The sequence below is a fragment of the Mytilus galloprovincialis genome, chromosome 6, assembly GCF_965363235.1.
Source record: "Mytilus galloprovincialis chromosome 6, xbMytGall1.hap1.1, whole genome shotgun sequence".
In the NCBI taxonomy this organism is placed as follows: Eukaryota; Metazoa; Mollusca; class Bivalvia; order Mytilida; family Mytilidae; genus Mytilus; species Mytilus galloprovincialis.
This window is the reverse complement of record NC_134843.1, coordinates 75,649,254-75,664,619: the sequence shown is the minus strand read 5'-3', so window position 1 is coordinate 75,664,619 and position 15,366 is coordinate 75,649,254. Positions and strand designations below refer to the sequence as shown.

At 32.0% G+C, this 15,366-nt stretch overlaps 1 protein-coding gene across 1 annotated transcript; it reads left to right on the top strand.

Moving 5' to 3' along the window:
* Positions 1-4,619: 4,619 nt before the first annotated feature.
* Positions 4,620-15,366, top strand: LOC143080335 (uncharacterized). Its single transcript, XM_076256133.1, has 12 exons — positions 4,620-5,001; positions 5,736-5,762; positions 7,001-7,357; positions 7,957-8,168; positions 8,812-8,976; positions 9,514-9,664; positions 9,944-10,101; positions 11,745-11,896; positions 12,233-12,357; positions 12,767-13,000; positions 14,589-14,660; positions 15,036-15,366. Exons 1-12 carry the CDS (start codon positions 4,980-4,982, stop codon positions 15,224-15,226), a joined length of 1,866 nt encoding a protein of 621 aa, XP_076112248.1. The 5' UTR covers positions 4,620-4,979; the 3' UTR covers positions 15,227-15,366.

Sequence of the window (15,366 nt, the reverse complement as noted above, 5' to 3'; positions counted from 1 at the left end):
GTATCAAATTCGTATTTGCAGTAATGTTTCATTGAACAAAAACGATTGATATTCTTTGTTTTGGGACAATAATTACAAAATATGTAACATTGAGAATGATTTTGCCATACTTGATGTTTTAAATAAATAAATTTGCGTAAATGACTATACAATATGTCAGTTTCTAAATCGCACAGCTTAGAAAAGCCACGAAAAGATGATACAGAGACTAACAATGATATGCCATGAACAACATTTTTGTTACTAATGACAAATAAGAAACTATGACATAACTTTAGACAACGACTTATGTGATTCCTGACTTAGGACAGTTGCTCCATAAATGTCGACCTTTTTTTTATTCTGCATTACTGTTTGGGGTAACTTTCATTAGCCAATACATGTGTTCTGCATTAAAAAGCAAATAATAATAAAATAAAAAAGGGAAAAAAAACGGAAAAACACAATCATAAGAAAATCGACTCAAGATGAGAAAGTTAAGATTTTAAGTAAAATCAATCGACTCTAAATGATAAGTTTTTGTAAGTGTGTCAGTGCTTCAAATATCACAATAACTTCGTTTTGTCCCCAAAAAGCTGTGTATAACGATCTGTGATACATATACATGTATTTTACTATGACTATGTTGAAAAAAAACCAATCTGAAATAAAAAAAATCTAACCCTTACTTAAAAACGATATTGTTTTCCATATGAATGCTACATATGAAATGAGATTATGTTTTGTGTGCAGATCAAGGTTTGTTCTGTATCAATTGGAACCGGCCATTATTAAAAAAAAATATTTTTTTTTATTTATTTTAAAATATCCACAGACATACATGTGTTTACATAATCCAAAACATTGATAAATATTTGATGTTCTAGATATGTGAAGAATAAATTCAACAGCTACTATCAAAAATAGCAGCACACATCGAATTATCGGGATTGCAAAAACATTCAGATATAAGTATAAAGACAACTGAGGAGATTTCTGAACCAGGACAAGTACAGGAACGTTCGCCTGGATATGAGGTTATTTGCTCCCAACTCTCTATATTTTAATCTTAAAAAATACAAGAATATACAATAAAAACAATGTCCAGACAAAGCACTTAACTGTAACAAAACTTGTATAAGATACAAGATAAAAAAAGTTAAAGTTAGTTAGAGCGACAACTATTTCAACTCTCTTAAATCGAGTAAGACGAGACAAATGAAGGTAACAAGTAAAAACTGAAAGAATACCATGAACTACAATAGGAAAGAGCATGGTTGCGTCGACAGGTATCTAAATTATATCAATTACCATATGGTATTTTTTTTTTTAAATGCCCAAAAAGGCGCAAGGTGCGAGGGCTGTATAACCACCCAAGGTCGTTAATAACTTCCATTTGTCGTCGACAAGTTAATTAATCAAAACAAAATCTTATCGTACCGTTCCAAACAATGCTTGCTAATATAAAAACATCCGGGGTTAGATGCTTTCTTACGACATGTATATATGAAAACTCAAATAACATTGAGATTAAAGTCAACAATGTTTCGCTTTCTTCAGTTTTAAGATGACATTAGTTATTTACGTAAAATTCTCGTCCTTCATCCCGGAACAAACAAACTATTAATTAGTTTGTTCTTGACCTGAGAGTTACTGGACGTTGAGCAAGCAATAATCAATGAATGAACATTTAGTGCGTCTTTGTATATATAATAAAGGCAGCAATAGCAACCGAAGTTTAAATCTCGTTTTTTCATTAAAAAAAGAAGAAGAAATTAATTGAAGACGGGTATGACTTGTGTAGACAGGATGTGGTGCGCCTAATACTGTTACTGCATCATTCGCCATGCGAATCTATACTTAATTTAAAAGTCACAATAGGGAATATGACATGTCTTGTGCATGTGTTTTTTTTTTATTAAAATCCAAACAGAATAGTTTTTATCAATAAATAGTGCATGTGGTAGCTCCACACTTAAATTTGAAAACAGATTAACTTTACCACTGATGAGTCCTATATGACGAAGATCGCGTTTGGTATACCAAATTATCAGCTTGTTATCTTTTATGAATTAGATTATAATCCAAGGTATATAGACAAAATCATACCGTTGTCATGTGCCATGTTGTATCACATTTGTACTTGCATTTATGTTTTATTCAACAGAAATTATTGATATGCTCTGTTTTGGGTTAAGAATTCCAAAAAAATATAACATTGAGAATAATGTTGCCCTAATGGATGTTAAATAAGTAAAATTACTGAATTTGTAAATTTTATACGACTACGTATGAAATAAACCAATTTTGGACCAAATTACCATAACAATCACAGTTCCTTGTCACACATAAATCCTCGTCCCCATGAATTTTAGACATGCATGATGGGTCTTTTTAGAAAACCATAACATTTCCGGTAACAAAACAATTTTTTCTTGCAATGCGCTAGTTGTTGGCCAACATATTTTACTTAATCTACAGTTTGTATCTCATGTATAGATGATACATTCAAACTTGGTCCTATTTATAAATACATGTACCTCTCTTATTTAGATATCCCATTCAATACTTTTTATTCACTAAAAAAGACAATAAAGATAAAAGTAGTTGACGATTTTTAATTTCCCTTGTTAGAATCGATACACTTGTCTAACTTGGCATGATGCCGAGCGACATTAACTACGAACGCCAAGTGACAGCAATATCTCACATGCCCTATATGCAAGTTGAGCCAAAAATAAGGGAAAGTTGGATGCTTGTAATTTGTAAACGTTAGCGTCCAGTGGCAAATTAAATGCATATTTAGGACAAGAACATGATAATTTGGAATACCTTTAACCCTACTTTGTACCACAGCAACACGTTGAATCGGATGCTTAAGATGCTTGTTCACTAGTTCAACAGTCAGCAGAAAACATGTCACTATACCTGGACACTCTATTTCAAAATCGAGCAGACAAGTCTTTTACAACATATTAAAAAATTATAAAAATGACATTTTATCGAGAAACTGTATCGGATGCCCTTAAAAGTTTGCCGTTTACTCATATTAAATGCCGTGTGCTTATTGGAGACTCAGCATAGACCAATTTGACCAGTTCGATCAAAGAACACATGGCCTCCAGCTCTCGAGGCGTGCTAGCTACTTCGATAAAAACGAGGCGGTTAAAAAAAATAACCTTATGATGATATGGTATCACTGCCTATGAGACGAGTATCTACCAAAGACCAGTAGACAAGACTTTAAACGCTCAATAAATAACCCCAACGATCAAATTGCAGCTTGACGAAATAAACGAACGACAATTCTGGTAGACAAAAACCTACAGCAACCTTTGAACTAAATGTTGACGGCTTGGGACAGACACCTTAAGAATGTGGCAATTAATGTCAGACAAGCAAAGTAGAATATGGACATTTAGAAATCATCATAATATCTAAATAACTATACAATTCGTCAGTCTCTTAATTACTCAGCTTAATTAATACAGAGATTTGATATCAACAAAGATTTTTTTCAATTGAGAAATGAATGCTCTTTTTTTGTTATTTTATTGGAGTGTAAAAATGTTGACCGAAGTACATTTTGTATGAAGCGCGGAAGCTAAAAATGTGTGCACGATCAACACTTTTACACCTCAATAAAATTACAAAAAGAATCATTCATTTCTTACAATTACATTTCAGTGCTAATAAGACCATGACATTTTTTTTATTTAGTTTTTCTTCTATTTACATGTACACTTTTAGGTGGAAGCACGTTTCATCACGAATGTAACATTTCAGTTGGATTTTTGAATGACGTTTTTGAATGACGTTCAATTATTGTTAGCCAATGAATCTAACGGATTCTGTTGAAACATACATGTAATGTAAATATGGACAAATAAATAAAGTTTATTACATACATATAGACAACTTATGACGTGGTTCATAGCTTAAGATAGTCACGCAAATATTTAGCGATGCTGAAAACGTTTCTTTAAGCAGATAACCATCCCATTTTCAATTACGATCTAACAGAGGCAGTAGCTTTGATTTACATTAAGTAATTGATCACTTATTCTGGTCGCCGAGTATGTGTACTTGTATAACGAAGATTATGGACAAAATATATTCCTTAACTATAATTAGACAACGGAAATAAACCTAGATACACGTAAAACCAATGCTTCTAAATAAATCCTTATTAAAGAATTCTCGCACAGTTATTGAATGTAAGTATCGAGTGCCCACACCTGCTGATACTAAAAAATATTTCATTCTAACATTCTTTTGCAGTATAAAATAGAATTCATTTTTTTGTTCAAATACTGACAAAAGTACATAATGAGCTGATGTTTAAGTAAGAAGGTTCGAAGTAAACATTATCGTATTGGAACATTTCAAATATAACAAAATTCTTTTGAGGTTAAAAGCGTAATCCGTTTGTTTGGGTGTTTAAAACTTAAATAATTAGTTTATAAGAAAACAAAGCCATTCACGGACCAATTGAAGTTGAACTGTTATCTGAAAAATTTGAAAGTTATGGCAAAACAGGCACGTATTTACATGAAAGAATGACCACCCGCAATACTTGTATGGTTCACGTGTACCATAATAATTCATATTTGCGTAAATTACAAAGGTTTTCTGTAGTGTGGGGGAGTACACAAAATATCGTGTTGTTTTGCAAATGATTTTCATGTGAAAGACATTACAAATCTCGTGCAATTGATAAAACTAACTACCAGATAGACCCCTAAAGTTATGTAAACAAACAACACCCGAGTCACATCCCCTGACTAAAATAGCCCAAGCTAAGTAGGTTTGTCACAAATAAAATCAGGATAAATTCTTCTGTGACCAGAACTTAAGTTAGAACGTTCGAAGACAAGAAGACTGTGCACACACTGGGACTTGATATGACTATACACAAGTGACAAAAAACAACTTAGAGGATCGAGCTTTTTACGATACAATTTGTGGATTTAATTTAGTTTTCTTATTGTATAATCATCATGAAAATATTTTTAATTTTTGGTAAGTACTAAATTATAGATTCTAGTTATTTGTTATTTTAGATATCGTGAAATATACAAACCTGTGGTTTTTTTTTAAATAACGATCACATCGAACATGTCTCAAATTTTCTTTAAATTCCAAACATTGAATTTAGAATTTTTTTTTTATTTACATATTTGTTATAATAAGAGGTTAATTCGAATGCTCTATATTTAAATTCATGCAATTCAAATTCAAAAAAAGTTTCTTCAATTGAAAATAAAACCAGACAAGCCGAAACGTTTTTATAATTTACAAGTCTACATAATTAACGTCAAGAGTTAAAAGTGAGGAGTGAATTTGTTTTAGCAGAAAAAGACTTTTGATAAGAACAGACATAATTATCTATGGTTATGTTGACCATTTCTATAAATTTTAAATAAGAATGCAAAAACATGTATAATACTGAAATTCATCAAAATATAATTCAGTGCTTCAGCTTATGATGCAACATGTTTAAATGTCGACCTTTTTTTTTATTCTGCATACATGTACCTGTTTGGGGTAAATATCACCAGACGCGACTTGAGCTATCCAATGTCACTTAAAATGTGCTTCTGCATAAAAAAGAAAACAATGAAACAATTAAATGAAAGGAAGAACAACAATAAACAAAATCGACGCAAGATGACAAAATTAGGATTTTAAATAAAATCAATCGACTGGGACAGTGTTAATTCAAATATATAATGCTTTGCTTTATTCTTTTTCAGTTTGTCTTCCAACCTTTGTATACTCATGTAAGTATTCAGATAGATTCTTAATGTTACATTCATTTCATTAGTAAATCTAGTTGACATACATCAGGTATGCTTGTTAATGTTTGAAAAAGCTTTGAAACATAAAACCGGACAATGGGCTTTAAAAGATCACCCGACAAAATTAACATCACAGGTCACGTACCCTTAACATGGAGATTTTGTTAGTGGTAAGATAAAGAATTTGTTCAAACTAAATGTAAATTTGCTCAAGAAATTTAGCAATAATTCCCCCATATGTGTATAACATAAAATTTTAAATGATTTTAAATGTTGTTGTTATTTTGAGAGAAAATAAATCATACGGAGAATTTTACATGTGCTAATCAAACGTACATTAAACGATTGATCGATTATTATTTGTGTAAACGTCTAGTGGCAAGTGTCCATGTTTTATATTAAAGACGTTGTCAATCAAAATTAACTTATGTCGAAAAAGTATACCGAGTTTGAGTTTTATGGAATACAACATACTAACCTTTCAAGTTTCCAATTTTGCTATATCCATCTTTTACAGTAAATACAACAGCTTTCCATCAGTCATCTTTTCGAGGACTTTAAACTACATGTATGCACAGCGGTTTAAGAAATATCCAAAAGTTTATTCTTTCACGGACTTCAGAAATATGAATATGACACAGAACATATTTAAATTACAATTAAGGAGTTGTTAGTGATGGTCAATGCAGTGGTGTGTAAATGTTATTGTCACATGTGCGACGCGAATATAACCAAGCCTCTGCATTGAAAATCACTAACAACTCCTAAATTGCGCGGTTAATATAACATTTATTAAAATGAATGCCATCTTGTACCTGTGCATGAAATAAATATTTCTCCTCAATGACGAGGATTAATCTTTTTATCACATACAACAGCAATGGAAATGCTGACAATACTGTTCTTTTAAAACTTTGAAAAGATACATATATTGTAGAATTTGCTTTGCACTTTCGTAATATATTTTCTGTTTCCTAACTTACGGGAGTACATGCGATGATAACTGAAAGCATTTAATAAATGTTTCATATCACCCCTTTAAGCACCACTTCCGAAAATATGGAACTAAGTAAATATGCTATTATCATATTGTAAAAAAGTTACAAGTATGATAATAAATTAAATTGTTTTAATTCAGGTAACCCATAATTGAGTCAAATGTTAATTTTCTCCGTCTCATTCAAGATTGGTTTTTAACTTCTTAATTTTCTATCTTTTAGTGAACTCAATTATATGTGACTTTCAAACAAAATCAATTTCGTGCCAAGCAGGAGAAGTAATACAAATTAGAAGTGTTAATTTTGGAAGAACATCAACGAGGGTGTGCCGAAGTCATCCATCAGTGAACTGCTACTCATCCGGAAGGGTAACAGGACAAATAGCACAGGCGTGTAATAATAAGGATGTCTGCCAACTGACTGCCTCCTCACAATTTCTTGGTGAAGATCCGTGCCAGAATGTCCCTAAATATTTAGATATCATATATGATTGTGATCCAGTCCCAACAACTACTACCACCACAACAACGACAACTACTCCTGCCACTACACTCAAACCTACAGTCAAACCACTTACAGGTAAGCACACTTACTATACTACAGTCAAACCACTTACAGGTAAGCACACCTACTATACTACAGTCAAACCATTTACAGGTAAGCACACCTAACTATACTACAGTCAAACCACTTACAGATAAGCGCAACATCCATACTACAGTCAAAAAACTTACTGGTAAGCACGCATACTAAGTCGAAAACAAACTGACATTTTCAGAGCAAATAAACGAATAACGACGAAAAGAAAAACAACAGTTCACTAAACAAAACACAAAAAACCTAAAACTGAGCAAACTGGAACACCACAAACACCCGGAGTTGATCTCATGTGATCCGGAAGGGAAAGCATATCTTTCTCCATATGTGACACCCGTCGTAACTTTGATGTTTTGAAATGAAGGATATGGAGTAGATTAACACATGATTTTGAGATGAATGTTGTACAAGATAAAAGCACATGAACAAACTATGAAAAATAACAATATTTGAAATGAATACATGTATCCCATTGTAATGTTCTTCAATTTTTGACACACGTAGTTCCTAAAATGACGAACTTAAGGCGCATGGTTTTCTATTTGACATATGAAAAAATAACAATTTGGAATACTTAACAGGTCATCAAGTGTGTCACCAGTACCTTGTCTCCGGTCCGAAGGGAGTGACCAACACACAAATCCAGGCTTCCACATTCTTTACAAATGGATCATCTCACTACTTTAGAGCTGATCGAGCACGGTTACATACACCAACCATCGACTTCCGGAATGGTACAGTACTAGGAGGTGGATGGTCTGCAGCAATTAATGATAAAAACCAGTTTATTCAGGTAATAACTTGAAATAATGGTGTCATGCAATTATGCAGAAACGAGAGCAGAAAACTCGAATGCACATTATGTTATTATAGATAAAACTAATGCTCAGAATCGTATGATATGTCATTCTTTTGGCATGCTGAAATGTCAGGGAAAATATGGAACATTAAACAGGGTTTTAAATAAAAATCATTGAAATGGACCCGTTGAAAAAGTTTCATGACATATACAAATATTATGTTATAATTGTTTCCATACCCTTTTTAGTAATCAGCTCATTACTGAATATAGTACCTGTATTGGACACAAAAAAGTAATTAAATCAATTTTGTGCATTATATTACCTGTTTTGGTGACCCATTTTTATCGTTAAATTGTAGCCGTTTGCGTAATATTGTCTAAATTAACAAAAAAGATTAAATGCTTAATTTTGCTAAATTAAAAGTTAAAACCAAAAAAGGACAGTTAGAATTCAGAGCAATATGAGGATTTCGCTTGATAATTGCTGATGAACCTAATGTAAACTCTTAGTCTAGATATGTATTTGTGTGTTTTTCTATTTCATAAGTGCCTATGTTTCTGTATTAATGTTTTTATCACTTAACTTGCTCAAAAACGGATACGGGAATATTAAATTTCATATTTTTGCATTTAGGTCGAACTGAACAAAGTGAGTACTATCCGAGGCGTAGTGACACAAGGGCGGAATGTAGATATAGTTACCCACTGTTGTCATGAAAGAGTGACTAAATTTGCTGTGTCATACAGTATTGATGGTACAAAATATGAATTCATAAAAGATCCACAAGGGAATAAGCAGGTATGTAAACACATCTAGCTAGTGAACAACACAACTTATTTGACAATAACACTGACAAACACATTGCAATGAAAAAAAAAAAACTTATACGAAAAATATTGTGAAACTCATTCATATAAAGGGTGTCCTTTGGACAGGATTAGTAAATGGTTTTTTTTGTCAAATGTTCGGACTCCTTGTTTTTTTCCCTTACGATACAGGGTAACATAGTCTGTCCCAGCACCCTTTTTGTCTTTTAGTATCAGACCTTAACGGCTCATAAAACCTCATTTACGAAAACTTAATCAGATTCTATATTTCGTTGTTTTTTTTATTTGAGACCCAAATAATACAAATGCAATTATAAGATAAAAGTCCAAGTCAGCCTTTTCCCGCCATTTATTTTACAAATAAATATCGTGAAAAGGAGGTCTATAACCTATTAAGCTTATTTTGTTCCTTAACTGATGCTCTTATGACTTATAGTATGATTTTTTTCCCTTAGTACATCTTTAAATTTGAAGAGTATTTTATAATCCATGAATATCTACATTGTAGGAGTTTACGGGAAACGTAAAAGATGAGGAATCAGTCGTTACAAACATGTTGGGATGTCCAATCATTGCTCAGTACGTCAGAATCCATCCAATCAACTGGCTATCACATATCACCATGCGCTTTGACCTGATTGGTTGTCCAACTGATTCAGGTACTGTATATGCAGTATAAATATGCATATGTAGATTGTTATGTTGTTCCTGGATACTCAGCTGCTGCGTTTGCGCTTACTAGTTTTTTTCCATTTGATGAGGGACTTTTCATTTTGAATTTTCGAAGAGTTTGGTATTTTTTTTCTTTTTAGGTAAAGCGATATTGAGTATCAAAATGTTAATTCAAAAAGTTTTTGCTTTGGAATTTTACTGTAGTTATTTATGCAATTTCCTTAAATTGAAAAAAAAGAGAATCAGACGTATTTATTTTTCTATAGATCCACTAGGGAAATGTCCCACGGGCTGGGAGAATAGACCTGGTACAGATGATTGCTACATAATTACATCCAAAAAGACAAAATCTTGGATGGAAGCAAGACAAGACTGTCTAAACAACCAAGGAGACCTGCTGAAACTAGACAGCCAAGCAGAAAAGGTAATAACATTGGTGTTTTTGGTTGAATGATATTTATGCAACGTAAGGCGGTAATATTTTTTACGAAGACTGAATATAAATAACACCAGTAAATTAATCGCGCCTCCACAAAACACTCTTAGGTAACGCTCGAATAAAAAAAATGCCAAATTAAGTTCGAAGTTTAAGAGCATTGAAGACCCACAATTCTTAAAAGATTTGCCAAAAACAGCCAGGCCAGTTTATTCCTGTCGTGGGAAATCCATAGTAATTACATTCAAAGTTAACAGTTAATTTATAATAGGTACAGTTATGTCTGCCTCATATCTTGACTTATATCTCAAATTTGACAATAAGGGGCGGTTGAAAACAAAAACTTTACGACAAAAGAGATGAGTTAAGCTTCTTAATTGTGAACTTTCCATGTTTTTGTTGTAGAATTCTAGCAGTGTCTGTATACGGAGTACATGTATATATCTCCCAATTATTTGATACGATTTTCCCGGGCTTGTATTTAATATCATGATTTCCATGATGGAGGTTTGCTGCTCTAAAGGAAGCTATAAAACCAAGGGTTCCAAATGATGAAGTTGAAATCATCCCTTCGTAAATTTTACGGACGTCATTCCAAGTTGGTTGACCGTTATGGAATATCCGTTTCACAGATGATAGCGGATATGTTCATAATGCCTACAATCCCGTACCCTTTTCATCTCAAAATATGATTATATGTAATTCTTTTATGTCGTCGTCGTCCGTTGACTTTTACAAAAATTGTTTTCTCTGAAATTCCTGGTCCAAATTCAACAAAACTTAGCCACAATCGTTATTGAGGTATCTAGTTTAAAGATTGTGTCCGACGGCAACCAAAATGACCACCATGGCTAAAAACATAACATGGGAATAAAATGCAGTTTTTGGCTTATATCTCTGAAACTAAACCATATAGAATAAATCTAACACAAGAGAAAATGTTTACCAGGTTTAGATCTATCTGCCCTGAAATTTTCAAACGAATCAGACAACCCTTGTTTGGTTGCTGCCCCTGAATTAGTAATTTTAAGGAAATTGTGCAGTTTTTGTTTATTATCTTGAATAATATTATAGATAGCGATAAACAACAAATTGAATACTGTTCAGCAAAGGAATATCTACAAATAAGTCAACATGACCAAATTTTCAATTTATCCCTATTGCCGTTTATACAAAATTTTTAACAATTTTTCGTAAATGTTAGAAATCTTTTACAAAATATATAAAAGTGACCTGTATGTCCACGAAATTTTTTTTTAACCTTGAAAACCTGAAATGATAAATGGTTAGAAAGCAGTTAAAATCCTAACTCAAGATTAGATTTTGAACCACACAGATTCATTTAAAAAGTGATATTGCTGCATTGTTTCATGCATCAATTGTAAAATAAGTGTCAGGTCAGGGATGGTCTACACAGGCACATCGGAGCCTCCAGTTATTAATGTCCTTTTATATCATATACTTTTTCAGCTGTTTAAGTTCCTATACATTCTTGGCTTGCAAATTAAACTTCAGACGATGAAACGCACAAAGTAAGAATGTTTTGCTTTATTTACTATCAGTAAACTGCACACAAAATGATATGTAACTCATATATAGTTTCAAATTTTTGTTTTCACTATTTTTTTTAGAGTTGGCTGACAGCGCGATTATCCCAAATACAACATTCTAAATTTGCAAGCAACCAACTTTATCAAGTTTGGATCGGTTTGAACAACCGACCAAGAAAAGACTCCAGTAAATATGTATGGACAGATGGTACACCACATGATCTTACTTTGTTGTAAGTATAACGTTCATAGATTACCATAAGACAATTTTTCTAAAACTGTATTACGTTCATAGATTTCCATAACACATATTTTTAAAAACTGTATTACGTTCATAGATTTCACTAAGACAATTTTTCTAAAACTGAACACGCAACTTCTTCGTGTTTATTTTTTTTTACCTACATACCGAGTTAAAAATTGTGCCAAAAGAAATTAAAAAAAAGTTCATGATCTGTAGTTTTTAACCGTTTTTCGAAATGCATCGGCAAGTTTTATTTTATTACACTACAAAAAAAGAATACTATGCGATTATCAGAATGTAACTGACCAGATTTGGTTTTTTTTAGACCATGGAAGAAGGGAAACCCAGACAATTATGCTGGTAGTGAACACTGCGGTGAATTTGTCAACTCCGAACTGAATGACGTCAATTGTTTTGCACCTTTACCATATGTATGTGAGAAAAAGAAATGTAAGTTTCAAAGACATAATAATAACTAACAACAAACCAGATAGTTTTACAAAGAAATGTCTTTTGGTTAACATTTTTATAGAAATAGTGCAGATAAAATATGGCTTTCAATACCTTTTTTAACATATAAAATTTGTTCATGATGACAAGGTTATATATCTCCGTTTAAAAACTTTAATTTAGAAACACTTGTGCTGCTTCGATGAAATGACATTGTTTCTGACTTACCTTTTTTTAATAAAAAAAATATATTAAAAAGTCACTGGCAAGAATACCCTTTGTTTTTTCAAAGTTTAATGTTAAAAATTCATTGACAAGAAGAGTAACCGATTAAAAAAATTTATAAGACATTGATGAAAACAAATCCACGATAATATGAACCTATATATTGCACTGTTTTTATATAAAGACTGGACACCACCTGCTAATGCAATATATAGCAACAACAATAATAATAACAACAATAACAATGTAAATGGTTCTGGTCATGGAACTAATGGAAGTGGTTGTCCTACCCCTGGAGGAACAGGATCTGGAGGAACAGGATCTGGTGGAACCGGATCCGGAAGTGGAAGTGGTGGTCCCATTACACCTCCATTAAATCTCATTCCAGCTACATTGAAACAAATTGCCCCAACTAAGAGTAAGTTGACGCATTTTTGATAAATAGAAAACGGGTTGAAAAAAATATCAGTTCGATTTATTTTGAAAACAGTATAACTGATTCTGGTATATCATGAAATCTACTAATGTGACAAACATATTCCATGAACCAGAAGAAAAAAGGAAAGAAATCACGTTTGTAATTTTAAAATCTTGCATTTAAAATAGTTATTTTTGACATTACATATCGTCGCTGGGCTTCTAAAATGTTATAAATTACAAATTTTTCAAGAAAAAATATCTCATAAACAGGCTTTTAAAATTTTGGCAAAATGCATGCTTTAAAAATGTCGTATATGTGATCTTGAACATTTTTGTAAATAGCAGTGAAATAAACTTTGACATTTCTGGATTATCCAAGAAATTATTTCCACAGAAATAAAAATAAAGAAATGTACAATTATTTTTTTCCCAAAGCCATTCTACAATTGGCAAGAATAAAGACAACAGTATCATACAACTGTTACATAATGATAAAAATACAAATCACCTTTCAATTAATAAAATTAACGGTATCAATTTTCTTGCACCAGATGCGCATTTCGATAATACATGTCTCTTCAGTGATGCTCGTGGCCAAAATATTTTTTAATCCAAAGCTTATATAAAAGATGAAGAGCTATAATCCAAAAGGTCCAAAAAGTATAGCCAAATCCGTGAATAATTAAAAGAACACTAAGAATTTGTGATCTGAATTCAAAAAAATATAGCAAAGGTAACAGAGAACAGGAAAGTCTTATACAGTTATAAGAAAAATATCTCATAAACAGGCTTTTGAAATTTTGGCAAAATGCATGCTTCCAAAATGTCGTATGTGAACTTGAACATTTTAGTAAATAGCAGTGAAATAAAAACTTTGACATTTCTGGATTATCCAAGAAATTATTTCCACAGAAATAGAAATAAAGAAATGTACAATTATTTTTTTCCCAAAGCCATTCTACAACGATTTTCAAGTTTTCATACAACATTTTGGAAGCAAACTTTACAAACAACTGACATTGGCAATTTTGTAATATGACTTATTTTACATATTTTGATTGGTCTAACTGTATGCTATTTTGTAATACCAAAGATTTCCTCCCGCCCAGACCATTGGTGTGAAAAAGTATTTTTAGCCAAAAAAGTCATATACGACATTTTAGAAGCACAGCGACGATATGTCTTCGTTCCTCCTACTGAATAAGAGTCAGCATCACAATTTGTAAAATATGGGGAAAATGCTTCATGTTAAGCAGAACTGTTGTTGTTCGTTTATTACTTCAAGTATCAAATAGTTCAAGCATGTTCTGGTTGATTGTCGATGTACAGTTGAAATTCATTCTTTACTTTACTTATGCGATTTTTTTTTTAATCCATACAATCATTTAGCTAGATTCATGTGCATGTTATGAATGGCAAAATAGTTTCTTCGAAATAGAACAGTTAAGTGGCTTCGCTAAAATTGATATAACAAGTGTTCGTTTATTTTTACGGACGTACATTGTACATTACAACAAGTATATCCAAGTTTATTTATGGCTATACGATAGTCATTGATTTTGAAACGCTTTATTGTTTTCTTTCAGAACCAGGAGGTATGAATTTGCCGTGTCCAATTGGTGGTCAATGTTTAACAATAGGAAATAACTTTTATACAAGTAAGTAGAAATTCCGCCTATTTCAAAGTTGTTACTGTTTTTCGAAAATTGTGGTAAAAAATATTGTAAATGTTTTTTTTTTTATTCATTTCGAAACAGTTTTAATCGATTGTAATTTCAAACGTTTTTTTAATGTTTACGAGGATTTTAAATAAAGGCAACAGTAATATACCGCTGTTCGAAATTATTTATAAATCGATTGAGAAAAAATAAATCCGAGTTACAAACTAAAACTGAGGGAAACACATCATATATAACAGGAGAACAATGACACAACAGAAACACTAAAATGCAACACACAGAGAAACGAACTATAAGATAACAATAGCCATTTTCCTGACTATTATATTTTAAAATATTTATACTTTTTTGCAGACGGATGTGGTAACGGAACGGACGGGTGTATGCACAAAGGATTAGGTGACCACCAATCTTGCAAAGGGTGCCATTATTACCTAACGTGTGCTCCAAGTGGTGTGTTTACCAGACCGTGTCCAGTACAACTGAAATTTGACGACAACTTAAAGGCATGTGTTGGTATTTCGTCAACATGTAAAGGACCTTGAGCAGATTCGATGTTTATTCGTATGACTTATAAATTTTATATACTACATGTACTCATTGAATATAATTTATTACCATTGTTCTGTTTCGATTTTAAATTTGCTTTATTTATGATGATTTCATTAAAAAACTAAAAGAGTTA